Here is a 25,360-nt window from a genome sequence, read left to right as displayed (position 1 = left end):
GCCTGCTTTCCAGATCTCTAGTTGCCCTTCCCATCTGTCGGCTCCCGAATAGTAGGAGCGTTTCATCGGCGACATGAACTTTTCTCCTTGTAAGTCTTATTGCTGTTAGAGGAGGTCTCTGACGCCAGATCAACCTCCACCTGACTCTCCCGCCGATGACGGCGCGACGCAGTCATCTGCTTACAAGGGGAAGGGCAAGAGCACCGCCAAGCCGTGGTTCACTCGGTGAGTTGGCATTTGCCACTCGTGCACGCGTGAGCTGACTGAGTGCTCTCACGTTTGCCACCTATGTCGACCTGTCACGCAACTTAATGCCTCTCTGTCCAACATGACCGCTATCAAACCGTGAAAACGATCTGATCGAATCACTTGGCGACTCTCACATTGTCTTCAGTGAGACTTCGGGATATGGAAACTCGTACCAGGGGGGTGCAGCGTCCTCGGATCCTACGGTCTCTTCACAGGCACTGTCCAACGACCCGGAAGCCGATATCTACGGATATGGCAACAGTGAGATTCCGGAAGGTCGCGTGAACGCGTGGGAGAGCCGATTCGGATGGAGGATTGACCTAATGGCTGCGGCCGCTTATATTGGAGGCCCTATCACTGGTGAGTCTTGCCTGGGTGAGGAAGGGTGAAAGCTAATAAAACAGCATTAATTTTCCTCATCCTCGAGACGCAGAACGACTATGTTCGCTTCCACGGTGAGCAACAGTCGCACGAAGAAGCTAATGAGCAGCTTATCAGTCCGCCCTGCTTACAACACCGCTTGTGCTGTTCATGATCATCACCAACATGCTGATCCCGCTTCCCGCCTTCTTGCGGACGCTTATCATTATTGTTGGTGTCGGAGCCACATTGTTTGCAGCGTACCGAGCCTGGAAGGACGCGCAGGAGGGTCTCAGCCGCTACTGGCTGCCTTACATTGGAGAGCGTGCCGAGCGCTGGGTCAACGAGGAGTAGGATGGTTGTTCATGCTGTTTGGTACACTAGATTTCATATTATACGATGATTGTGAGCACTTTGCGACTCGGACGTACTGCTGCCCTAGTTGAACGTTCCCGCAAGGCGCGATGTGCGTTGTGCATTGCGTATGCCTAGTATGCCTCGGTGAAGCGCATCACTATTTCGCTAGTCGCGTCCGATCGCAGCATAGAACGTTGACACCGAGACAGCACGCATGGGTCAGACAGCGGCGCAGCCGCAAGGGTCTGCGATTCGCAGCACTGAAGGGGCTCAGGTGGGGAGAGCCGCAGTCAGGACTCAGGCACAACGGCGGCATGGCGCCGGGCATCAAAGCGCACCAGCGCTGTGCCTGACCACTGCACTTTCTGCTCCGCACAGTCCGAGGTCGACACTTGCGCTATCGACTTTCTCCTTCCTCACATCCTTTACCCGTTTAACCTCACCTTTCCCGTCAAAAGCTTCACGGAACGAATCCTCATCCGAGTGGTGCTTGCACAACACTTTCATCCTCGCCGCCGAGACCTGGCATAAACTCGTTCACCATGGCGTCATTAAGACCGCCTCGCGTCCTGGTGAGAGAGAGCTGAACTTGTCTGTCGCTGAAGAGATCCTGACTTCGCAGTCGTTCAAGATCGGCCAGCGACATGTAACTGTGCCCACGATTCCCGCGATTATCGCTGGCGTAGTCACCCTCTTTCTGGTGTACACGCTGTCGACCCCGAGCTCACCAGTGTCAGTGGACTCGTTCACGCCGCACCTCGCGACACCAACAGAAATTCCGGTTACATACTACTCGAAACCGGGCATGAGCTACCTGGAGTTGACGTCGAACCCTCTGTATGGACTTCCGCGGACAAAGTCCAAGTTCCTTGTTGAGCCGGAGCAGTTCCCGCCAACGCCGCTGAAGAAGCACCTTCCTGATGACTTCAAAGTGCCCGACTACGTCCCGAAGCCTGTGGGCGTCAAGGTCCCCGGTATGCGTGTCCCCAATGCCATTCACTATGTGTATGGATTGAAGCCTCCCAAGCATGGGTACAGTGGCGAACAGCTGCCGTACTATGCTTACCTCGCCATGAAGAGCGCCATCACCCGTCTGAAGCCTGAGAAGACCTTCTTGTGAGTGCGCCCCTTCTTTGCTCTGCTGACCCCAGCTACTACAAGTACAAGCCCGTCGGACCGTTCTGGGACTTGATCGAGCCCCACCTCACTCTGATTGAGATTGACCCCCCTGAAGACATCTTCGGGAACAAGCTCACCCACTTTGCGCACAAGGCGGACATCGTGAGGCTGTATGCCCTGAAGGGCTCCGGTGGCATCTACCTGGATGTCGATGTCTACGTGTAGGTCAAACGTCAGCAACTGCGACTAACTTGTCAGGATTCGTGACTTCGATGACCTCTTATCTTATCCTACCACCATGGGTATGGAGCGCAGCCCGGACTCCCGCAAGGAAGAACTCGACGCTGGTGGTCTCTGCGTAAGCTCTTCTATCTGGGTTGCGCCATGCTGACCGCAGAATGGTATCATCATTGCCGAGCCTGAGTCGCCCTTCGTCGATCGATGGCTGAACGAATACCACTCCTTTAGGGATGGAGGCTGGGCCGAGCTCTCGGTGCACAAGCCGTGGGAGCTTGCGCGGTACAACCCCGAGGAGATCCAGGTCCTGAACCCCCGCGCGATGTACTGGCCGATGTGGCACGGCAACGAAGTCGACAAGACGCACACTGAGAACGATTATGACTTTTACAGCACCGGCCAGTACACGTACCACGGCTGGGAGTCGCTCGCGATGAAGTACCTTATCGCGCTGACCCCGGACGACATTCGCAAAGTGGACACGAGCTTCCACCGCCTCGTCCGACCGTAAGTGAAAGCCAGCTGTATTCGTAGGGGTCTAAGCTGACATGCAGACTCGTAGGTCCCGAGGACGACGACGCCTATGCGCAGTGGGCGAAGGAGCAGGCGAAGCGTGATCTGGCCTAAGCCCGTACCTCCGACTGTCTAACAATCTGATGCATGGTATAGATGACTCTAAATTACGTTTTGACTATCATTACTTATGCCCACTCAGCCTTCATAACGTTAGCGAGGCGACGAATGCCCTCCTCCATGTCCTCCTTGCTCTCAAACGAGTACGCAAGACGGAAGTATCCCTTTCCAGGCTCGTTGTTGGAGCTGGGCACGCCCTGTCCCTCGTAGGGAGTGAAGTACCAGCCAGGGGTGACGAGGACGCGGGCATCAACCAGCTTCTTCCAGAACGCCGTCTCGAACTCGTGCTCCTTGTCCCTCCTGTCCGGTCCGTCGCCGACAAACGCGGCGTAGCCGGGGTGCTCGTCAAAGTGCACCGTGCACCAGATGAACATGCCGCCAATGGGCGGGGTGAAGCTGAGTACCTTCCTTCCGTTGATGGTAGCAACCATCGTCTCAGCGGAAGGAGTGAGGGCAAGCTCGCTACTAAGCGCGTCGAGCATCCAGTCCCTGCGGACGCGGTACTGCTCGCAAAGTCTAGCACACCACTGGAGGTATCCCTCGGTTCCCCAACGGGCGAGCGTCTCGCCAAGGATGACCTGGGAGAAGCCCGAGGGCTGCTGGTTCTGCACCTCGGTTCCGCGGAGGAGGCGCTCGATGAACATGGAGTTGGCGACGAAGAATCCAATACGCAGTCCCGGGGCGAGCGTCTTGCTGAACGTCTCGAGGCGGATCACACGTCCCTCCGTGTCGTGGATGAGGAAAGAGCGCGCAACCTTGCTCATGAAGTCGGCGGGCGGGGTAGCCGACTCATCAGAGGGAGCCAGCGGGTCCCACGCCTCAAACTGCAGCATGAAGTACGGGTCGTCCTCGACAATGACTAGGTCGTACTTGCACGCGGCGGCGTAGATCTCCTTCCTCCGCTCGGCCTGCATGGTGGAGCCCAGCGGGTTCTGGCCAACAGGGACAAGGTACATGACGTGCGGCCTCGGTCCCTGCGTAGCAGTGTCCCACGCATCGAGGGCGGCGCAGAGAGCATCGGGACGCATGCCCTGGTCATCCACCGGGATCGGGAGACACTTGACGCCCTCCGGGATGAAAGCGGCCTGGGCGCTGGGGTAGATCTGCTCGTCGGTGATGACCGTCTCGCCGCGCTCGCACAGGAGCGTCACAATCTTCTGCCACGCGTCCGTCGAGCCGCAGTTGATGAGCACGTCCCAGTCTGCGTAGGCCGGGGGCTGCACCGCGGCCGTCAGAGCCTTGCACATCTCCGCGAGCGGCTTGAAGCCCGCGGCACCAGAGTACTGCAGGTCGCGCTCGAGGAAGGACACATTGCCCGGCTGCGCCTTTCGCGCAATGTCGATCGTGATGCCGTCGGATGGTGGGACGGGGTTTGCCGGGTCGAGCACGGTGGAGGGGTGGTAGACGGAGGTCGAGAGGGACTGGAAGGGGAAGAGGGAAGGGTGAGGCAGACCACCGGCGAGCGAGATCATACCGGGAAGGTGCATGTAGGTCAGGATGTCCTTCAGCGGGGACGGCATGCGCGAGCGAGCGACAAGAGAAAGGTGGTGGGAGAGGTCGACGGCCTTGCCCTCGGCGGGCACAGGAGCCGGCGCCGAGACGGCCGCCTTCAGCGCGGCAGTGCCATTGACGGCGCCATTGCCGTTGGCGGTAGCGACTCCGTTAGGCTCGAGGGTCATAGATGTGTTTGCGGGTTTCGGTGTGCTGAGCGGCTAAGCGAAAGCTAAGGTCGAAGCTACTAGCTGGTAGCGTCTGAGGTAAGTGTGAGTGATGAAGTGCGATGTAAGCGAGGTAGAGTGGGCAGCAGCAGCGGTGAAGATTCAGAAAATGCAGGCCAAGGTGGCCGAGGTCGGTTACTTATAGCGCAGGTGTCGTATATCGAGCAGTCTCGAGTCAGTTCCGAATTTGACTGAGTCAGGCGTCCATTCCGCCGTTCGTTCAGAGATTTGCCAAACCTCCCTTGGCTATCGCAAGTCCACTTGCACCTGACCGTTACAGCATGTCGCAGGATAACAGGAAGGTACGGCCGGGACATACGCGCCCGGGGCGCCTGCAAGCGCTTGGCTCTGGGTGGTTGGGCAGGAGGGCGGCGAGAGGGTGGGCTATCGACCGAAAACCCTTTCGACAGGGCCAGAAACGCCAGGAGGGGCACGGAATGCCACTCTTGTCGGCTGCTCGACAGGGTCGAGTCGGCCGCAGATCGGCCATGTCCGTCGTCCGTCTCGTCCGTTTTTCAGTGCTCTCGCAGGTTGCCGCGGGGATTTTAACTTCCTCGGATCTCAGCAAACTTTCTCGGTCACCATTCGGGCAACAACAACGTGCGGGCAAAAAAAACTCGGAATATGCAAGGTCCGACTGCCCTCCCTTGTCAGTTGGCAACATCATTAAACAACTGACACGTCTATTTATCCGAGAAGAACAAGAATAGTAGTCTCCGGAACGTCATACATCCGCACGAAACGTGCTCTAGTTGGTGATACATAAAGGGTATGTCTAGTCGAACACAATCTTGGTCGCCTTCGGTGCGTTCTTGAGCTTCTGCTCCGCCTCCTTCCTCCTCCTGGCAGCCTCCCAGGACGGGTGGTTCTTGCCCTTCTTCTCGTCTCCGCCAGCGCCGGGACCAGAAGCGCCACCGGCCGTGGCAGCGCCGGGCGTGCGAGCGGGAGCGCTCGAGCCGAACGTGCCGCCCGGCTTGGCGAGAACGGGCGCCGACTCGGGCGCAGGACGGTACGTCTTGTACCCAGAGTCGCGGGACGGAGGGACAAAATTGGATCCACCGACGCGACCCTCCTTCTTAGCAGCCTTCTTCTTCTCCTCCTCACGCTGCTTCACAATGTGCTTCGCGTTCTTGCCGTACTTCTTCTCCCAGATGCTGGTCGTCAGTTCTGCTCAGAGCCTTGCAATTGATGGCACTCACGCTTGGCGCGCACGCTGTCCACGGCGGTTCTTCCGCGGCGCGGCCTTGTTGCCGATCACTCCGTCTGGGTCGTAGTCCATGTCGGGGTCCGAGTCACTGTCACCAGCAGTGAATCCAGCAGCAAGCGAGGGAAGGAACATGGATGTACCGTCAGGTTTCGGTTTCTCAGCCTTCGCGGCCTTCTTCTCGGGTTTCTTCTCCGCCTTAACAGGCTTCTCGGCCTTCTTGGAGACCTCGGCCTTCACCTTCTTCGCCGGGGGTCTCTCAACAGCAACACTGCTTCCGCTGCTGCTGTCCGAGGCAGAGCCCGCGTCAGAGTCTCCCTCAGAGCCAGATGACCAATCCTCCCCGGCACCGCCCCTCAGGTTGGCGAGAGCGGCGTAGTCGGGCGCATCGGAGTCGGAAGCAGAGGCGATCCACGCATCCTCACCGGTGCCTTCCTCGCCGCCGACGGATCCAGACTCCCAACCGTCCTCGCCCTCCTCGTCATCCTCATCACTACCCTCTCCACCAAGGTCCCCAGATTCCCATCCGGCAGCGTCCGCGGCCTTCTCCTCGACGACAACTTCATCATCACTGTCGAGCTCACCGACGACGTTGGCCACGTCGTCCTCGCGCTCGTCGTCGCCTTCAGAGGCGTCGTCGCTGTCTTCGTCGGATTCGGGCTTGGCGTTCTTCTTGTTCTTCTTCTCCTTCATCTTGTCGAGGTTGAGCGAGCTTCCGGGCTCAGCCAAGCACCACGAAACGATGCCCTTGACGCCATCGGCGACATTTTTGGCTGAGCAGAGACGGTTCTCAACCTTGGCGATGACTTCGGGCGTGGCGTTGCTACCGCTCGCCTTGACTGTCTGTCCACCGCCGATGACGGACTCGACGTCAGACGGCATACCGTCTTTCTTCAGAAGGTAGTGCTTGCGCAACTTAAGCTTGAGATGGTTCGCGCTGAGGATGTGCAGATCAACGGCACCAAGAAGCTTGAGCTGCGTGTCAAGTTCATCGGCCTCGGATGACGAGCCCTTCTTCGAGAGGAACTTGATCTTCTTGATCAGGCGCTGAGACTCCTCGCGCTTTGCTTGCTTGAACAGCTGGTGGAGCTTCTTCAGAGCCGTAGGCTGCGGTTAGCCATTTGGTCAAGGAGTTAGCTCACAGTTCGCTTCTTGAGCTTCTCGAAGTCGACAGCGGGCTTAGCCTCCTCGGTAGTGATGGCAGTACTCTCAGCCTCGGTCGGTGCCACGAGCTCTGCGTTCTCAGGCTCCGGAGCGACAGTCTCCTCAGTCTCGGGCCCAGTCGATTCAGCAACACCGGCAGCCTCAGCCGCAGCTTTCGCCTAGTCGTTAGCAAGACATACCCTGCAGGAAACTTACAATAGCAGCCTTCTTGGCCTCCTCTCTCTGCTTTCCAGTGCGTTTCCGCTTCTTGGTGGTGACCTCAGCCATGGTTGTTGATCGTTGATGATGTTGTTTAGGGCTGCACTAGCCTGAATCTTGGTAGACACCCGGACGACTATCGGAAATTTCAGTTTCCCACGGTCACATTCCCTATCCAGGCACGGATTGTTATCTCAGCCTTCAGGAGGCGATGCTTGATGCAATACGTCAACATTGCATGGTGATATGATAATACAGCATGTCTAGTGCGGCAGAGGAAGATTCCTCGCCTCTAAGGCTTCTTGTTTCTCGCGCTTCTTGCGCTCCTTTTCGGCAGCCCTCGCTGCGGCTCGTTCAGTCTTGTTCCTCAAAGTCTCGCTATTAGCTTTTTCTCCATATAGAGACTCACCAATGCGCCGTGTTGCGCCGCACATCTATGGTCAGCTTTAATCTCTTGCTCGTCGGCTACTCACAACAGCGATGCAATCTGACCTGCATTCACTTCATCCAAATTCACGTTCTTCCCCCTGATAATAACGGTGCCGTCCGCCTCGGTCAACCCTTTGAACTTTCTCAGAAGCTGCACCTGCTTCGGCGATGCGGGACGTGATCGCCACGCAGCATATCTTGACAATCTGCAATCAGAGTTTGTGCACGCACCGCACTCACTGGTGGGCCCTTTCGCGACTCATACGCTTCTCAGCGAATGTGTCTGCTGTCGTGAATGCCCTGTCGATCGATTCGGCATAGGCGATCTGTTGCTTGCTGGAATACGGCGATTTGGTACGAAGTTCTGTGGGCAGCTTTGCAGTGAACGTGATGCTAGACAGCTGCTCGTGAGGCTCAATGGTGATGAAACCGTATCCTGGCAGTTAGCTAGATGAGCCAGACACCGAGCCCACCCAACATCTCAAGGATGTACTTTCCGTTACCGCAATGTACCCAGGCATTGTTCGACAGCTTTTCCGTCACAACAGCGGCACTTGTGGGAGCCGACAGGCTGAAGGGGTCGTCACAGTCGACAAGAGTGACGGAGAAGTTCGGCTGTAAACTTCCCTCACGGGGCGACGGAGCTGAAACACGTCAGCCGGGAGTTTCTAGAGGTTCGGCTCACCAGGCGTCCCGTTACCATCGCTTGGTCTCTCCTCATTGTCGTACACTGGAACGTCATCGTGCGACAATCCGAACAGAGTCGGCGCAACCCTCATGCCAGAACTTCGAGACACGTTGTCCACGATATCAACCAGGTAGCAGTCCTTCTTACCCGTTGAAGGAGAGAGACGCAAACCCCTGCCCACCTGCTGGTTAGCTCTGTAATTGTTACCTAGCTCACCATCTGGGCAATGAGGTTTTTGCTCTTGGACGGTCGGGCGAGGATAATGCAGTCAATCTTGGGTCAGCTAACGCGGCAAACCCCCTTAACGTACCTCAGGTACATCCGTCCCCTCCGTTAAAACCTCACAGTTGATGAGGACAGGGAAGTCTCCGCTCTGGAAGGATTTCAGAGTCGCTAGTCGGTCGGCGCGCGGCGTCTTGGAGCTGATACTCTGGGCCTGCACTCCTGCCATCCTGAACGCCTGTACCAAATCCGCCACGTGCTTCAAATCAACAGCAAAGACTAGTGTCGAGCGCCGTTCCTTCGCCCGGTATAGCCACGTCCTAACGATGAGCGAGTTGAGTTCCGGCTTGTTCATGTGCTTGGCAAGGCTGCTCGTGCGATAGTCCCCAGCCGAAAGGGCGACATCATCCAGGTCCAAGTCGGCATATACGGCTGTGCTCTTCACAGGTGACAGCCAACCATCCTCCAGCATCTGTGAGACTTCGCGGTGGAAGACGATCTCCTCGTATACTGCGCGCAGAGCGAGTTGGTCGTGTCGAGAGAACGTCGCTGAGAATCCGATGATTGGCACATTCTGTCCGTGGTTAAACGTGGAGAAGGGTCCCGTCTGCTGCGGCAGAACCACCGCGTCATTAAAGTAATGCAGCAAGCGGAGATAACTAAGAGCCGCGGAGTGGTGTGCCTCGTCCACGATGACGAGCTTGAATTGTGATGGATCGAACTTGTCCAAGCGGGCCGGATTGTTCAGTGTCTGGTAGGTTGCTATTGTACTGCACGGGTCAGCCGCTCCTGGTCGACGTAAGGGGTAAGCTCACATGTCTGCCGACCCGGACGCAACCCGCTTGGCTTGCTCGACCTCGACCGAATACCCAGGGAGCAGGGTTCGTGCTGCGTTCTCCGCCTGATGAGCGAGTTCGACACTGCCGACGAGGATCAAGACTTGATCGCCTCCGTTTCTCGGAGGTATTCGCGGGATGAGATTCATGAACATTGTCGTCTTCCCGGAACCTGTCGGCGACGAGACGCCTATACGATTCTTGCCTTCCTCTAGCGCTGTCACGCACGCGCTAATGGCCTCCTCCTGATACGGTCGCAGAGTAATGGGAGTACCAGATCGGCTCCCATCCTGTGATTCGAGGAGGTTCCGCTCTGCTATCTCTGCGGTAATCTCTTCCGTACTGTGATCTTGCGCATAGCCGCTCTTCGATAGCCGGGGACGAGTGCGAGCGAGCGCGTCGAGGGCCCTGGCTTTGGCAGCCGGGGGAGGATAGGCGAAGAGTGTTCGTGACAGGTAGAGGGCCTGTATCCGCCCTCTGAGCTGCGGAGCAAGGGTTCGCCTTCCAACGAGTCTGAACATGGATGATACAATGTCTGGAGTGAAATCAGCTCCAATCTCGTCAACTTTCATGTCGGAACGCGGAGCCCCGCATGATGACGGCTTGTCAACAACCCCTTTCTGGATGGCAGATGGGCTGTCGCATCTCTGTTCTTCGCTCTCGTTGCATTCATTCCTTCTTGACACCTACGCTCGCACACATCACGCGGAGCGAGCGCGGGGTAAAGTGAACATTAATGCCGCAGCTCCGCTGTGTACTTCTGCAGGCCGGGCATGAGGCACGTTTCCGCAGTGCACACAACCTTCTCCTCCTTCACGTCATCACACTTATGTATGTCCAAAACGTCACCTCGACACTTCGCCTTTCTTTCTCAACACCGCTTCGATGTGTCCACAGCGAGCCTCGACCTCCCTCCGCTTTCTGAACGCCTAAAACCGCCTCTTGGAGGCGAGATGGCCGAGTGGTTTTAAGGCGATCGCTTGCTACTGCGCAGCAAAGCAGCGGTTGGGTTCTCCCGCGTGAGTTCGAATCTCACTCTCGTCGTAGGCATCGTTTTTGGAGCCGCCGGAAGTCGCTGGGAATGTCGAACGACTCGCTGAATGTCATCTTGCCAACGGCTTACCTTGCAAATGGCTTACCTGACCGACGGCTAACCTGGCAAATGGCTTACCTAATGAACAGCTTACCTGACAAACGGCCGACCTGGCGGACGGGTTACCTGGGAAACGTCTTACATGGGGAACAGTCCAACTATCAAACAATCGCGGGAAGAGGAGGACGTGGGCGCCTCGTCCGTCTCCTGCGGACGGGGAACCTCAAGCACAAGGGCATTTCGCAGAGGAGGGAAGGTAGAGTGTAGGCGCCCCTGGCTGCACCGCTCGGCCTGAACAGCGAGTCTCACAGGGAAGGCGAGAGGAGGAATGGGGGCGGACCAGCGACAGTAAGGGATAGGGTGCAGGGACCTGCCACATCCCACACACAAGGCATACACTCCTTCACCCTTAGTGGCACCAACTGAACGCAGACGTAACAGCAAACTGGGCCTTCGGATCGAGCACAGCAACGTAGAGAAGCTAAAAAGGTTTCGACACGAGTGAGATTCGAACTCACGCGGGAAATCCCAACCGCTATCTAATGCAATAGCAAGCGATCGCCTTAAAACCACTCGGCCATCGTGCCACGTGATCTCGCCCCTCTCGCACTAATATGTAAGGGGCCCCGCGCTATTCGCACCAAATTCCGCATCAATCAAATTCTCGGGCGGTTTGCTTGACGCGGTTGTGGCTTAGGTGAGGTCGCAGGCGCTGAGCATGAGCGAAGACAAGCAGCATAATGTTCAGAGATAGTGGGGCTGTTAACAGATAATATAGTAACATGCAGAATGTACAAATGTGTCTACCTCCACCCCTCCGCGACGCGGACGCCGACGAGGCGCACGACCTCTCCCACACCGCGGACCTTCTCGCTGAGCGTGCCCTGTTTCCTGGCCGGGATCTTTCCCCGCCCTCCGGCCAGTTCGGCAAGCATGGCGCTCATGATCTCAGCCTCCTCGACAACTCTGGCTGCACCGATAGCTTGCCCCCTCTCCTTCGCGAGCTTGGCGTACTTGGTCGCGGCGTTGAAGGTGTCTCGCGCGCCGTGCTTGCCCTCCTGCTCGAGCGCGAGGGCGGCGTGCGCCTTCGCACGTACGAGTGCTGCGCGAGCGCCGAGCTCACTGCCGAGGCGCGGCCAGAAAGCGGCGACCTCCTTGTCGGCCTTCGACCACAGCTCCATCTGCAGCAGTACTTCGGACAGGGCAACGATGCCCTCGTCGTGTAGCGGCCACAGGGCCAGAGACTGAGCAAGCTGAAGCGCGCTCAACACCATGGGCAGGATCAAGTGCGCTGGCGTGTGCTTGTCGAGCATGCTACGAGCCTGCTTCAGGCTGTCGCGGATGTGCTCCTGTGCAGGCAGGATGCCGCGCGATTCCGGCGTCGCCTCAAGGTCGAACTTGTCCCTCACCAGACCACCAGGTCCTGTCCGTTCCGGCGCCGGTGCTCTCAAACCAGCAAGTACGCTCAGCGCTGCTGCATCCTCTTCCAGCGTCGCCTCCTTTTCCACAATCGACCACACGACGCTCGCCCATCGCCTGTAGTCCGTAAGCGAAAGGCCCTCGAGAACTCCGGGATCAAGGAGCAGGGCAAGAGCCTCGTCGAACTTGCCGGTCGTTGCTGAGCGCTCAGCACGCGCGAGTAGGATCGTTATCCGGCCTTCCTCCTCGAGATCAGGGGCCGTCAAAGCCATACTCTCGTGCAAGTCTGCAAGTTCTCCAGAGCCCATCATGCCCCACAGTCCCGCTTGAGCCTGATGCCAGGCGGACATGCTGATCATGCGCGGGACGTTCTCTTCTGTCCCGGCTTTCGTCGAGTTCAGGGCGGTCCACAGCCGCCGATATGCCATCGGAGCAGGCTCACCGAGGTCGACCGCCGCATTGATTGACCACAGTTCATCCGACGGTGTCGCACCCTTCGCGAGCTTTCGCTCTGGCAGTGGTCCCCCCTTGACACGCGGGACCTCGTTCGGCGCCCATGCCGCCGATCCCACCTCCGTCGTGAGGCGGTACTTGAGGCTGAGGCAGAACTCGAGGCACGTCTTGTCGCCCTGCTGTCGCGAGAGACGGATGCCCTCCTCTACTGCTTCGCGGGCAGCATCCAGACCGCCCGTCGCGTATTTGAACGCAGCAAGGTTCAGCAGCGCGTGCTGGTGCATGTACCTGTCTGACGAGGGCACCTGGTAGTCGTAGAATTGGCGCAGGGCGAAGAGCGCGCTTCCGTAGTCGCCTGTCTGAGCGGCGGCTTGATGTGATGCCATGGCAGCGACACGCTTGTCTCCTCCTTCGCGCACCTCGCGGTTTAAGCTCATTCCAACGCGTCTCGGCTCGCCGCGGACGCCGCACCACTCCGCCGCGTGAGCGGAAAGCACAAGCGTTTCGTGGAACGACATCTTGCGCAGCTTTATGAGTAGTGTTCGGAAGAAGAGGCCAAGCGGTGACCGGCGGTCGAGGGGCTCGGGTCCGTCTATTGGCTCCTCGATGTCCTCGCTGATGCGATTGCGGATCTCGCGCTCGATCGTGTCAACAAAGGCACAGCCTTCCGTCACTTCGTGAAACTGTTCCGGCTGCCGTTAGCATGGGAAAAAGGCCTGTAGCTCACGAATATGTCCATCCAGCTCGCCCCAGCCGCGGCCTCCTCGGCCTCGGCGCTGACGATCTGACCACGCGACATCCGTTTGTCGTTCAGGCGCGCGACAACCACGGCTTCTTTCACTATAAGCCGATCGGTTTCCGCCTTCAAACTGCCAAAAGTGACAGGAGCTGGGTTCACCTGTCTGTCAGTCACAAGCCTCGTAGCGCAAACGCTCACCTCAAGAACCTCCCGAGCGACTATCTCCAGAACGGCGGCGACGAATGTAGGCGAGTAAACATTGATCGGATGACCATGATCGTTTACCGGGGTGGCTTTGACAACAAGCCAGGCGAGGGCGAGATGCAGTGGCAACTCTGGTTCGGGCAATGGACCGAGCGATGCTGGCGGTGCATCGCGTGGCCGAAACGGCGAAAACATGGTAGAATGAGTGGTTGAGATGTGACAGGCGAAGTCTGGAAACAATGACAACAAACGAATCGGGCCCCGCAGTTCGTGCACCTCCATCAAAACATCCGTGGCTGTCGTGCGAGATCTGTCTTGTGTCCCGCCGCCGATTCACCGCTCCTCACGGGCGTCGCACAGATGCGACGATGCACAGACCTTGTCAGTGGGCCAGCAACACTGTCCCAAGCACCTTATCTTTGGGGTACCTCTCACATGCAATTCATTTGGCCACTCGCTTCTGATCGCCATGCATCCACCACGTCTTCTACTTTCTAGTTGCAGATTCCCTCATGCGAAAGACAGCCCTACGCAGCTCAACCAGATCTGCGGTCAGCTTAGCCCGTTCCGCGAGACAATCTCTCACGCTCGTAACAGATCCTGTCGTTGCACTTGAGGCCGCACTCGAGACCTTCCTTCTCGCTGATTATGATCGCGCATTTGCCATCCCCGATTCGAACCCTTGGCGAGTCAGCTGCAGACTGGCTCTCACCTCACCTCCCGGGTTTGACGTCCTGCGCTGCTTTAGCTGCAGTCATGGCGGAAACATTGGTATGTTGGGAGGTGAGGAAGTGTACGCGTTGGGGATAACATCGAGCCATATTTCCTGTGTCAGTCATCGGTTAGTCACACAGACAATGAGATTCCGATGCGGTGTGATAAGCAACGGGGCGCGCCGGGGCAAACGGGGCGAAAGTGTGTGAAAGGGGTCTCATATTGTTACAGTCTAATGTTATGGAGGGGTGTATGTGGTGTTGATGAGTTGGCTGATAATTGGTGGTACAGCAAGCGTCCATGTACAAGATCTTTGTGGACGGTGGTCTAAAAGTATGCGTCGGTTCTAAAAACGCGCTTGTCGCGACCCTCGTCACTGTTCTTTCGCGAGAACAGGGGCGTTGTAGATCCGGACATGTTGGCGATTTGGTAAGATGAGACTCGAGATTCGAAAAAGTTCGCTTTGCCTTGCAGGGAGATGAGCTCCATCCAGTCGAACGGGTTCGTTGAGTGGTAGATCTTCTCGTATCCGAGCGCGACGACAAGGCGGTCAGCCACAAACTCCATGTACTGGCACATCGACTGTACGTTAGCTCGAGCCGTAGATCTGAGACTTACATCGGCGTTGATACCGATCAGGGCACATGGGAGAGCGTCCGTCAAAAACTCCTTCTCAATGTCCAGCGACTCTTTCACGATCTTGTGAACTTCCTCTTGCGAACACTTGTGTTTGAGATGGCTATACAACAGACAGGCGAAGTCGGTGTGTAGGCCCTCGTCTCGACTGATGAGCTCGTTCGAGAACGTCAAACCGCCCATGAGACCGCGCTTCTTCAACCAGAAGATCGCAGCAAACGATCCAGAGAAGAAGATACCTTCAACGCAAGCGAAGGCGATCAGACGTATCCGGAAAGGTACATCGTCGGTGATGTACTTCATCGCCCAGTCGGCCTTTTTCTGAATACAAGGGATGTTCTCCATGCCCTTGAACAGAAAGTCCTTTTCGTCCTTGTCCTGCACATACGTCTCGATCAGGAGGCTGTAGGTCTCGGCATGAACTTGCTCGATCATCGTCTGGAAGGCGTAGAAGGCACGAGCTTCGGCGATCTGCACCTCCGTGGCGAATTGCGAGATGAGGTTCTCCCCGACTATTCCGTCGGATGACGCAAAGAACGCCAGAATCCCTGACAGTGTCAACCATACGCCCAGAAAAGCTGTGTTTACTCACGAAGAATGAAGAAGCGCTCTCGTTCGTTCATACGCTCATTCCAGTCGTACAGGTCCTTCGCTAGATCAAGCTCCTCCGCCGTCCAGAAACTCGCCTGAGCTTGCTTGTACGCAAGCCAGATATCACGATACTTGATCGGGAACAGGACAAAGCGGTCGCTGGTCTCGCGCAGAATATCTTCTTCCTCCTCCTCAGGAAACTTGCGAGTCACTGCAGAGGTGGATGGAACCTTCTCCGACTTGGCATCGCCGTTTGCATCGGGTTCCTCGATCACCCTCTTCACCTGCATCTCAGGTAGTGGCGACGAGGCAGCGAGGGGCGACTTTGCAATTGTGCCGTTCCGTCGACTATCGTCGACCTCCAGACGTTCCATTCTCTTGTCTATGTTCAGATGGTCATAGAGAGGACGCTGGGTCTGGTTTATGCGCTCGATCTCCTCGGTGTCGTACTTGCTGGTGGCTGTAGATACGATCGATGAGGAGGATGTCCTGCGGGAGAGCGGAGTTGAACGGGACAGGAGATGCTGGTGGGGGTGCGATAGGTGAGCGGCGGTCGCCATGGCGACGAGGTGGGTATCTCAAGTGCGTGCAATGCTTGCTGCTCGTTGATTGACGTTGGGGAGATGGGGTAGCGATGGAGCGTTTCATTCACTCAATTTCTGGCCATGACTTCAGAGCTCCGTCATGTCCAGTCATCTCGGTGGCAAATTGTGCCTCGTGGGAAATGTCACGTGATGCTGGACCTCCACTTTCCATCCGCCCGGGGTGACGACCCGAATGCGCCGAAAATGGACTTTTGCGGACTGCAACCATCGTCACGAGCATGCTGCGAACAACGACTCGGAGTACGCTCACAAAAGCGCGGTTGGCGTATTACGCTGCAGCGGGCCGATCGATATCAACGACGCCGGTCGTCTTGAAGGAACGAGCTCCGCCCCCCGCTCGCGATTGGGGTAAGCCACCCCCTCCCCGCGATTGGGGAACGCCGCCTCCTGCCCGCAACTGGGGTTCACCGCCTCCCGCTCGTGACTGGGGAAGCGCTCCTCCCAGAAATCGGCGCCAGAACGATCGACAGACCGATGGCTTTGACAATGAGTCTCGCGGCAACCGCGGCAGCAATAGGGGTCCCCGACGGAACGACGATGGTGGCCGCGAATCCTCTGGACCGGCCAGCCGACGAGGCCCTCGAAACAACGACAGATCCGATCGAGTCAGTTGGGGGATGGCTGGCCGTGGACCTCGGGCTCCCAGGACGACTGGGCCGGACGTGCTAACCCCTACCGGTACGCAGAGACGGGCGGAGGAGAAGTCTGCCGAGTCCGCTTCCCGACTTAGAGACGATTACGCGCCATCACACGGCGTGATGGAGGAAGATGGCGACCGCCATCGACGCGGAAAGCCGCGCCACGATAGGTTTGGCCGAGAGTCACGGTCTCTTTTGAAGGAGATTGGCGGAGAGCTTGAGATCCCGGGCCCTGAGCACCATCGGAGCCCGAAGGGCAAGGGCAAGAATGCCAAGAGCGCTTTCAAGGACCGCGATCGTGAGAGGCGCGAGTTCATGGTCATGGATGAGGATGAGGAGGCTGCTCTGCTTCTCGAGCAGATGAAGCTGGAGAAGAAGCGCAAGGCGGAGCGGGAAGCCAAGGAGAAGGCTGAGGCCAAGGCTGCCGCCGAGAAGAAGAACCGGATGCTGCGTGAGGTCCACATTCCGACCACGATCACTGTGTCGCAGCTTGCGGCTAAGATGAATCTCCGTCTGCCTCGCCTACAGAACAAAATGCGCCAGATTGGTATGAAGGAAGAGCAGCTCCGTGCCGACTACTTCCTGAACTCGGATCAGGCCTTTGAGCTCGCCCTCGAGTTCAACCGTGAGCCCGTCCTCGATTCGGACAAGGGCTTTGACCTGTACCCTCAGTAAGACCCTTGATGATGTTGACGAACCTGCGCTGACATCTCAGGCCGGAAGCTGATCTCTCGAAGTGCCCGCTGCGTCCCCCCGTTGTCACGATCATGGGGCACGTCGATCACGGGAAGACGACGCTACTCGACTCGCTGCGTAAAACGTCAGTCGCGGCCGGCGAGGCCGGTGGCATCACACAGCACATCGGTGCCTTCTCCGTGCCCCTGTCCGCCATTTCGCCGTCAGCCACCGACTCGGACGCAACGATCACCTTCCTTGACACCCCTGGCCACGCTGCGTTCACCGGAATGCGTGCTCGTGGAGCGTCCATCACGGATTTCGTCGTGCTCGTAGTTGCCGCCGATGACGGTGTCATGCCGCAGACGAAGGAGGTCATCAACCTCGTCGCGGCTGCTGGCGAACAGGTCGGTCTCATCGTCGCCATCAACAAGTGTGACAAGCCGCTGGTCGACATTGAGCGCGTCAAGCAGGAGCTCGGTGCTGAGGGTATCATTCTGGAGGAGGACGGCGGCGATGTGCCTGCTGTCCGCGTGTCGGGCTTGACTGGTCTCGGTCTCGACGAGCTGACCGAGACCCTGTCAACGATGGCCGAGCTTCGGGAGCTGCGCGCTCGGGAGGACGGACAGGCTGAGGGCTGGGTTCTCGAGTCCAACGTCGACCCCGGACGCGGTATCATCGGTACCGTGCTCGTGACGCGAGGTACACTGAAGAGCGGCTCCTTCATTGTTGCTGGCGAGACGTGGTGCCGCGTGCGTCAAATGATGGACTCGAACGGCAACATCGTCGACAGCGCCGGTCCTGGCATGCCCGTATCCATCAGTGGTTGGCGCTCCGTCCCTGAGGCGGGCATTCAGCTGCTCGAGGCGCAGAAGGAGGAGGATGCCAAGCGCTGTGTCACGAACCGCCAACGCGAGAGCGAGCGGATCAAGATGGCGGCCGAGATCGATGCTATCAACGAGAAGCGAGCCGGAGACCGGGAGGTCGCTGCCCAGCTCGCCGAGCGTGTCCAGGAAGCCAAGGCGGCGGGTGACAGTGTCACGAAGGCGCTGCACGCCGCGCGCCGAGCAGCCGAGGAGGCCAAGGCTGCTGGAAAGAAGGAGCTCCGCCTCGTCATCAAGGGAGACGTGAGCGGCACCGTCGAGGCGGTTGTCGGCTCCCTCCAGGGTATCGGCAACAAGGAGGCGGGTGTCAAGATCGTGCACACCGGTGTCGGAGACGTGCACGAGAGCGACATCGCGCTGGCCGAGGCAGCCGAGGGCGTTGTGATCGGCTTCAGCGTCGAATGCGCGCGCTCGCTCCAGCAGGAGGCGAAGGAGAAGGGCGTGTCTGTCCTGACAGAACGAGTCATCTACCGCCTGATTGAGGATGTGCGGACGCGCGTGGCCGCGCTCCTGCCGCCCGCGATCGAGACGCGTGTGCTCGGCGAAGCTGTCGTGCAGCAGCTGTTCGACATCAAGCTCCCAAAGAAGGAGATTAAGCGCATCGCCGGCTGCAAGGTCGCCAACGGTGTCATCATGCGCAACGAGGGTGTGCGCGTGCTCCGTGGTCCGGAGCGCAAGTTGATCTTCGAGGGCCAGATGGACGCCCTCAAGCACGTCAAGAAGGACGTGCTGGAGATGCGCAAGGGAACGGAGTGCGGTATCTCCATCGAGGGCTTCCAGGACATTCGCGAGGGAGACGAGATCATCTCTTTCCAGACCTTTGAGGTGCCGCGCACCCTGTAAAAAGTGCACCGCACACATCACCTCTCATCATAGACCGGCATTCATCATAGCATTCCCTATCAATGCATACTTCCTGAACAGGCATACGTGACTTGGACAGGTGCAGATGTGACGTTTGAGAGGTGTTTGTGTGTTCGTGTGTGTGGCAGCGAGGTGCGAGCCTCCACCACCGCCGCCGCCGACACCATCCAAAAAGTGAGCCCCCAGCTAAATCCTTCTCTTCTCATGCCACCCGCACGATTCAGGTAAGGCCGCCTCTACTACCCCCGCCGGGCAGCTAGACCCAGTAGGCGGGCCGCGTCCCGCGCACCAGGCCGCGGTGCTCGCGGCGTCCCACGAGTCCTACGGAAGGGTGCGCGGGTGGTCAGGCCGCTTCGAGGCGAACTCCGCTAGGCGGGCTCGGGTCCCAGACCGCAGGACCTAACCGTTCAGACAAGTTGCAAGCTTGCCTGTCCGGCTTTGTTGTAGGCTGGGTCGGGGAGGGACTATAAGCTGTGTGGACGGGTTGGGAGGAGTGCGCAGAGCGGGCTTCCCCACCGTGGAGGTGGTGGAGGAACTCAGACGTTCACGCGTCGCGTGGGGCACGACAAAGGTGGATCAGCGCGGATCGAGGGGATCAAACCCGGATCGAACGCGGGCCGGGCGGCCGCCGCGCGCCGTGAGTGTTGGCATGTCTCAGCGCGCCAGCTCGGCGCCCAGGCCTCGACGCGGCCGCCGCCGGCGGTCAGACTGGTCAGTGTGCAAGTTGGCCGTGTCAGTGATGCCCCTGCAACAATTGGTCTTCAGAAATACAAAGATGGCATCGTAACGACTCTATTCTATCTCGACCCAAAAATGACTGCCTACCAACCCTCTTCTTACATGCGGAACACACCCCAGTCGCCCGAGTCGCCGTCGGCACCGATCTCGCCACGGCTTCCTCCGTTACCGCCCTGAGGGCGGCTGGCCTTCTCGTCGGCAGCGACCTCGAGGGCGAGGCCGAGGACGTCACGCGTGTCGGAGGGCTGGATGATGCCGTCGTCCCAGAGACGGGCGGTCGAGTAGAGCGCCTCAGACTCCTTCTCAATACGCGCGCGGAGCTCGGCGAACTTCTTCTCGGCGTCGGCGGCGTTGCGGTTGCCCGAGACGGTCTGCATGACGCTGGACAGCTGGTCGGGACCCATGACACAGACCTTGGCGTTGGGCCACATGAAGAGGAATCGCGGCGAGTAGGCACGGCCACACATTCCGTAGTTACCCGCACCGTACGAACCGTTCACGACGACGGTAAACTTGGGCACCTTGGCGCGGGCGACGGCGCGGACCATCTTGGCGCCGTCCTTCGCGATACCGCCACGCTCGGCGGCCTGACCGACCATGTAGCCCGAAACGTTGACGAGGAAGACAAGGGGAATGCCACGCTGGTTGCACAGCTCGATGAAGTGGGTCGCCTTGAGCGCAGAGGGCGAAAGCAGGACACCGTTGTTGGCGACGATGCCGACAGTGTGGCCGTGGATCTCGGCGAAGCCGGTGATAACGGTCTTGCCGTACTCCTTCTTGAACTCGCGGAACTCGGATCCGTCGGTGATGCGAGCAATGACCTCCTTCATGTCGAAGGACTTGCGAGAGTCGGCGGGGACAATAGAGTTGAGCTCCTCGGCAGGGTAGGCAGGCTCGCGGGTCTCGCGGGGAGCCTTGGCAGAGGGGACAGTCGCCTTGCCGAGGTCGAGGACGGCCTCACGCGCGAGACGGATGGCGTGGGCGTCGTTCTGCGCGAGGTAGTCGGCAACACCAGAGACCGAAGTGTGCATGTCACCACCTCCGAGGGTCTCGTCGTCAACGACCTCACCAGTGGCAGCCTTGACGAGCGGGGGACCGGCAAGGAAAATACGACCCTGGTTCTTGACGATGATGACGACATCGGACATGGCGGGCATGTAAGCACCGCCGGCGACCGAGATACCATGCGTAACCGAGATCTGGGGGATACCGAGACCGGACATGCGGGCCATGTTGTAGAAGATGCGGCCGAAGTGGTCGTGGTCCGGGAACACGTTCGACTGGTAGGGGAGAGCGGCACCACCAGACTCGACGAGGTAGACACACGGCAGGCGGTTCTCAAGAGCAACCTGCTGCGCGCGGAGGTGCTTCTTAACGGTCAGAGGATAGTAAGCTCCACCCTTGACAGTGGGGTCGTTGGCAATAATCATGCAGCGCGTTCCGGAAACAGTTCCTGCTGGTCAGTTGCAATTCCCGCCAGAACTGAGCAGGGGACTCACCGATACCGGTGATGATACCGGCTCCGGGAAGGTCATCGGGGTAGACCTCGTGGGCAGCGAGGGGAGAGAGCTCGAGGAAGGCACTGTCGGGGTCGAGGAGAGCCTGGACACTGATTTTGTCAGCTGGTGATCCTCCTGCGCGAGCACACAGACGCTCGCGAACGTCTCCGGCTGCCAGGCTGCACTCACCGTTCCCGGGCGCTGAGCTTGCCCTGGCCCTTGGCCTTCCACTTCTCGAGCGTCTTCTTGCCGCCTCCTTCCCGGGCCTTCGCGCGGAGAGCCTTGAGGTTCTCGACAAGGTTGGTCATGTTGGCCTTGGCCTCCTTGGTCTCGGGGTCATTGGGCTTGAGCTTGGTGGGGAGGGGAGACGGGGGCGCGTTGTTGGGAAGCGTCGGGGGTTGGGCGATGAGGGTGCGCGCGAGGTTGAGGTTGCCGGCGCGGGCGACGGTGGGCGCCACACGAGTACGAGCGCGGAGCATCATCTTTGTCGTGAGTACGAAGGAGGTGAGGAGACAGAGAAGATGGAAAGGGGAGCGACAAAGAAACAGCTGTGATCTTAAGTTCCGTCATGTGCCGGGCCTGGCTGACCTGCTGGCTGAGTGCCGGTCGCGGTGTCTGTGTGCATGCCAGGTCCCAGTCTGGAGTGGACCCGGTGCCCCTAGTCGGGACTTAGCCGGGGTCGGTTATTCACCGTGGACTCCCTTGTTGACCGGTCCGAATAGTGTTCATTAGAAAAGATCCCGCCTAAAGCGAGGCTATTTGCTTTGGATTAGAAAACTAGCGCCCAGCGATTAGAACGCAGTCAGGGCATGACGAATCTGCGGGCACGGAGAGACCACGCGCTGGAATCGTTGCCGAGCATGCCGAGATTCAGAGGTGCGATCGTTGACACCGTGGTGCTTTCGCCGACCACGGAGATTGCCCAAATCGCGGAAGAAAGTGGGCACCCTGCACTCACCAGTTGTCACCAACCTCGGCAAGCCCTTCGTTCGCCATCGATCATGGTCTTGGACAAGTGGGCTAGCGGGTCACGTCCCATCTACGGCCACGGAGGTGCACGCGGAGCCAGTGGGCTCCACCCTCACTTACGCCATACTTGCACGCATCACTCACGTGCATTGCTCTAGAACACCGATATAAGACCAGTCTCCGCCGTCGGATCGTCTGTTAGACCCGCTGTGGTCTCACGATCGGGTATGAGCACGCCGACTGTAACTCCGCTCGTCTCAGCCGAGTGTCGATCGCTTAGACTGCGCGCATATTTCTATGGAACTCATTATCAGCTACCTACAAGGAGCGATTGCTAGTACATCTCGGGCATGCATCTCGCGTTTGGAAGACATTGCGTGTTGAATGTCCAAACACGACCAGCAAGATGCCTGGTTGGTTGTACTCCAGTGCGGCCGTACCAAGATATCGAAAGCGACGTAGCTCAGATGGAAGAGCGTTGGGCTCATATGAGTTCACCCAAAGGGCAGAAGATCGAAACTTCTCGTCGCTAAGAATCTTTTTGTTTTTGAGTGCCAGGTCTGGCCCTGAAGCGGACTTCCTCTCTAACAGACTTGTCCCAGCCTCTGCGGCATTTCCCAACTTGACAATCACATCACTTTGCTGATGCGAACATCGAAGCATTTGATCGTGTGACATGGACATGAGCGTCCGTGAGCTTTCAATGGAGAGTACACTGCCGTGGGCAGATGACCGGGCAAGGGAACCAGAAGCCAAGACACTGCACAAGCCAACAGACCCTACGGGCGGCCTATGGTGGCTCTCCTCGTTCCCCTAGTGGTACCTTCGGACGCGTCCGCCTGCAGACAATGCGGCGTTGCTGCACACACTGTACACCGTGTCATTGCAGCTTGTCCTGCCCGCAGCCAAGCACACACAAGCACGCCGGACGGGTGCACGCGCGTGCATGCCATGGTCCCGTTGTACTCGCAGTGCACCCAACTCGCCACTCGGACTACACTCACGCGGCTCCCAATGGCCGGATGAGGCCACTGCACAAGCTTGGCACCTGTCCATCAGCCGGCGAACGGTGCGGCGGTGTGCATTGGCCTGCATTGGGTATGCTCGCTGCGTTCTGCACCCTCGCTCCTGTCGTCCCCTCTTGGAAACCCCTCGTTCCTTCGTCCCCCTGGTGCAGCTCCGTCCTCCCCGACCCTCCTCGCACCTACATACTGACGCTCGCTCGCTCACGACCCCCGCAGTTGCCATCATCTCTTTCACTCTCTTGCTCACGACACGACTCCTTCACGTCTCCACGCTCTTTATCACCTTATAGTCTGAACAACGCTTGACGCCTAGCTCAGTAACGACATCAACATGCTCGCCTTCGTCTTCTCCGCCCTTCCCCTTCTCGCCCTCGTCGCTGCCGACGACGTCGCTCCGGTCGACGAGCGATGCGCACGCACCGTCATCGTCGAGGCGGGCGACACTTGCGACTTCATCTGTAAGTCACGGAGCGAGCGAAGCGAGAGCAGTGATGAAGATCACCTTATTCGGCATTCCAGCTCAGCGTGATGGAAGGACTGTATTCAAGTCGCAGCTGCAGGCATCAGTGCTGACAGAATAGCGACCAAGTACGGCGCCTCGACGTTCCAGCTCTCGCACGTGAACCCGCTCTCGATCGACGAGGCGTGCGAGCAGCTCCAGATCGGGTCGGAGCTCTGCCTCGGCTTCGAGGGCTCGGACTGCTCCAAGATCCACACCGTCGTCGAGGGCGACACGTGCGGCCATCTCATCGACGTGTACGGGATGGACGACGCGACGCTGCGCCAGAACAACCCCCAGATCAACGACGAGTGCACCAACATCTACATCGGCGAGGTGCTCTGCGTCGACACCCAGGCGTTCGAGTACCCCGAGTTTGACCAGGAGAAGTTCGAGGTGAGTTAAGGATCACGGCCGGCTTGTAAGGTTGCGTGAGCAGCTGAACCGGAGGCGGAGTGGTGCAAGTCATGTGTTCAGTGTTATCGGAGAGTTTGGCTAACCCCAGATCGTCGCTGAGACGTACCTCCCCTTCTGCGACCAGGTCGGCGAGGAGTCCGCCTAAGCGGGCACAAGCGCAACTTGGCTGGCCAAGTTGTTGGGAGCTGATCTGATCAGCTCCAAGTTGTCACCGATACAGTAGTCATTCTGTTATCATCCTGCCTATTCATGAATCCTCCCATGCCTTAACGAGGGCTGGGGTTGCCATCTTGATAACGCAACTCGCCTGGGCCGTTCCACGCTCTCAGGTGTCGGACCACGATGGACATGGGCACAATGCCGCTGTGTCTCGGTCTCCGCCGAGCGGCGCGGTCATTGTTGGCCAGAGATCGAAACGCTCTCAGATCAGACATGGGAGACGGGGCAAGAATAGATCCTGATGGTAGACAGAAAGCAGTCGCCGACGCCGCCGTATCAGACGAGACCACCAACACCGCGGCTCGCGGCTCGGAGACTGCTCGAAAGGAAGCAAGAGCAGGCATGGGACGACTTGGCCACAAGGCATGCGAGTAAGGGCCGACACAGGGCCGGCGGCCCGTGCTCTCCTGCGGCGTTGCGGCGTGCGCGGCGTGTCTCCAAACCATGCATGCCAGCTTCTCATCGGTTGCTTCACCCTGCATCATCCTGCCTCACCCTGCGTTGCGGCGCCACATCAGCGCCACACCCCCCTCCACCACCCCTAACTTGGTCCGGGCTCAGCGAGTCGTCTTCCTTTGTCCATTGGCACCTGACAGTGACGAGTTAAGGGTGCAGAAGGAAACAAAAACGGTTAGCGACGAGAAGTTTCGATCTTCTGCCCTTTGGGTGGTCTCGTATGAGCCCAACGCTCTTCCATCTGAGCTACGTCGCTTGGCACGGAGATCTCTCGGCGCGCGGTGAGGTGACCGCCCCGCCCCCCGGCTCGGGGGAGCGATCAGGCACTGTATCGCAGCTCATCGCGGTTGTCACCTCCTGCTCACAGCGGCTGCTCACAACGGTTGATGATGGAGTCGAAGTCCGATGCATAGAACTATAACACAGAGAAACATACTGCATGGCACGTGTTTATGGGTTTTTATGGAATGCAGCTATGGTGAACGGGGGCCATGGGCATGGGGCGTGTCCGAGAACGATGACAACCGATACGTGAGACAGGATTACAGTGTGATGAATGACCTTCAGATTCTAAAGAGAGCTTGTGCTGATGGAGCGCGTGCTCATCGT

General features: G+C 58.6%; 9 protein-coding genes and 4 non-coding genes across 13 annotated transcripts; 6 read left to right on the top strand and 7 right to left on the bottom strand.

Moving 5' to 3' along the window:
• Window positions 1-328: 328 nt before the first annotated feature.
• A1Q1_05531 (uncharacterized protein) lies at window positions 329-963 on the top strand (the record flags this gene model as incomplete). The annotated part of the gene is made up of 4 exons (XM_014322208.1): window positions 329-345; window positions 395-609; window positions 654-691; window positions 748-963. The coding sequence occupies 4 exons, from the start codon at window positions 329-331 to the stop codon at window positions 961-963; spliced, it is 486 nt and encodes a 161-aa protein (XP_014177683.1).
• A 217-nt stretch (window positions 964-1,180) lies between these two features.
• Window positions 1,181-2,949, top strand: A1Q1_05530 (uncharacterized protein; the record flags this gene model as incomplete). Its single annotated transcript, XM_014322207.1, has 4 exons — window positions 1,181-2,082; window positions 2,344-2,443; window positions 2,504-2,829; window positions 2,877-2,949. 4 exons carry the CDS (start codon window positions 1,181-1,183, stop codon window positions 2,947-2,949), a joined length of 1,401 nt encoding a protein of 466 aa, XP_014177682.1.
• Window positions 2,950-3,023: 74 nt separating this feature from the next.
• Window positions 3,024-4,634, bottom strand: A1Q1_05529 (uncharacterized protein; the record flags this gene model as incomplete). Its single annotated transcript, XM_014322206.1, has 1 exon — window positions 3,024-4,634. The coding sequence occupies one exon, from the start codon at window positions 4,632-4,634 to the stop codon at window positions 3,024-3,026; it is 1,611 nt and encodes a 536-aa protein (XP_014177681.1).
• An 814-nt stretch (window positions 4,635-5,448) lies between these two features.
• Window positions 5,449-9,986, bottom strand: A1Q1_05528 (uncharacterized protein; the record flags this gene model as incomplete). The annotated part of the gene is made up of 10 exons (XM_014322205.1): window positions 5,449-5,827; window positions 5,873-6,969; window positions 7,020-7,181; window positions 7,237-7,339; window positions 7,713-7,865; window positions 7,909-8,104; window positions 8,142-8,312; window positions 8,354-8,537; window positions 8,667-9,348; window positions 9,394-9,986. The coding sequence occupies 10 exons, from the start codon at window positions 9,984-9,986 to the stop codon at window positions 5,449-5,451; spliced, it is 3,720 nt and encodes a 1,239-aa protein (XP_014177680.1).
• Window positions 9,987-10,361: 375 nt separating this feature from the next.
• A1Q1_t407 lies at window positions 10,362-10,458 on the top strand. Its single transcript has one exon. It is a non-coding gene; the product is annotated as a tRNA-Ser (tRNA).
• A 542-nt stretch (window positions 10,459-11,000) lies between these two features.
• On the bottom strand, window positions 11,001-11,094 carry A1Q1_t394. Its single transcript has one exon. It is a non-coding gene; the product is annotated as a tRNA-Ser (tRNA).
• Window positions 11,095-11,310: 216 nt separating this feature from the next.
• On the bottom strand, window positions 11,311-13,517 carry A1Q1_05527 (uncharacterized protein; the record flags this gene model as incomplete). Its single annotated transcript, XM_014322204.1, has 2 exons — window positions 11,311-13,062; window positions 13,107-13,517. 2 exons carry the CDS (start codon window positions 13,515-13,517, stop codon window positions 11,311-11,313), a joined length of 2,163 nt encoding a protein of 720 aa, XP_014177679.1.
• An 846-nt stretch (window positions 13,518-14,363) lies between these two features.
• A1Q1_05526 (ribonucleotide reductase small subunit) lies at window positions 14,364-15,823 on the bottom strand (the record flags this gene model as incomplete). Its single annotated transcript, XM_014322203.1, has 3 exons — window positions 14,364-14,606; window positions 14,655-15,220; window positions 15,265-15,823. 3 exons carry the CDS (start codon window positions 15,821-15,823, stop codon window positions 14,364-14,366), a joined length of 1,368 nt encoding a protein of 455 aa, XP_014177678.1.
• Window positions 15,824-16,086: 263 nt separating this feature from the next.
• Window positions 16,087-18,908, top strand: A1Q1_05525 (translation initiation factor 2, Ifm1p; the record flags this gene model as incomplete). Its single annotated transcript, XM_014322202.1, has 2 exons — window positions 16,087-17,168; window positions 17,222-18,908. 2 exons carry the CDS (start codon window positions 16,087-16,089, stop codon window positions 18,906-18,908), a joined length of 2,769 nt encoding a protein of 922 aa, XP_014177677.1.
• An 857-nt stretch (window positions 18,909-19,765) lies between these two features.
• Window positions 19,766-21,648, bottom strand: A1Q1_05524 (acetyl/propionyl CoA carboxylase, beta subunit; the record flags this gene model as incomplete). The annotated part of the gene is made up of 3 exons (XM_014322201.1): window positions 19,766-21,120; window positions 21,167-21,276; window positions 21,356-21,648. 3 exons carry the CDS (start codon window positions 21,646-21,648, stop codon window positions 19,766-19,768), a joined length of 1,758 nt encoding a protein of 585 aa, XP_014177676.1.
• A 939-nt stretch (window positions 21,649-22,587) lies between these two features.
• Window positions 22,588-22,667, top strand: A1Q1_t408. The gene has a single exon. It is a non-coding gene; the product is annotated as a tRNA-Met (tRNA).
• An 824-nt stretch (window positions 22,668-23,491) lies between these two features.
• A1Q1_05523 (uncharacterized protein) lies at window positions 23,492-24,221 on the top strand (the record flags this gene model as incomplete). Its single annotated transcript, XM_014322200.1, has 3 exons — window positions 23,492-23,618; window positions 23,742-24,055; window positions 24,165-24,221. 3 exons carry the CDS (start codon window positions 23,492-23,494, stop codon window positions 24,219-24,221), a joined length of 498 nt encoding a protein of 165 aa, XP_014177675.1.
• A 706-nt stretch (window positions 24,222-24,927) lies between these two features.
• Window positions 24,928-25,007, bottom strand: A1Q1_t393. Its single transcript has one exon. It is a non-coding gene; the product is annotated as a tRNA-Met (tRNA).
• Window positions 25,008-25,360: the final 353 nt, after the last annotated feature.

The sequence above is a fragment of the Trichosporon asahii genome, assembly GCF_000293215.1.
Source record: "Trichosporon asahii var. asahii CBS 2479 unplaced genomic scaffold scaffold00071, whole genome shotgun sequence".
NCBI lineage: Eukaryota > Fungi > Basidiomycota > Tremellomycetes > Trichosporonales > Trichosporonaceae > Trichosporon > Trichosporon asahii.
Note: the sequence above shows the minus strand (reverse complement) of the source record. Positions and strands in the feature narration are given on the sequence as shown.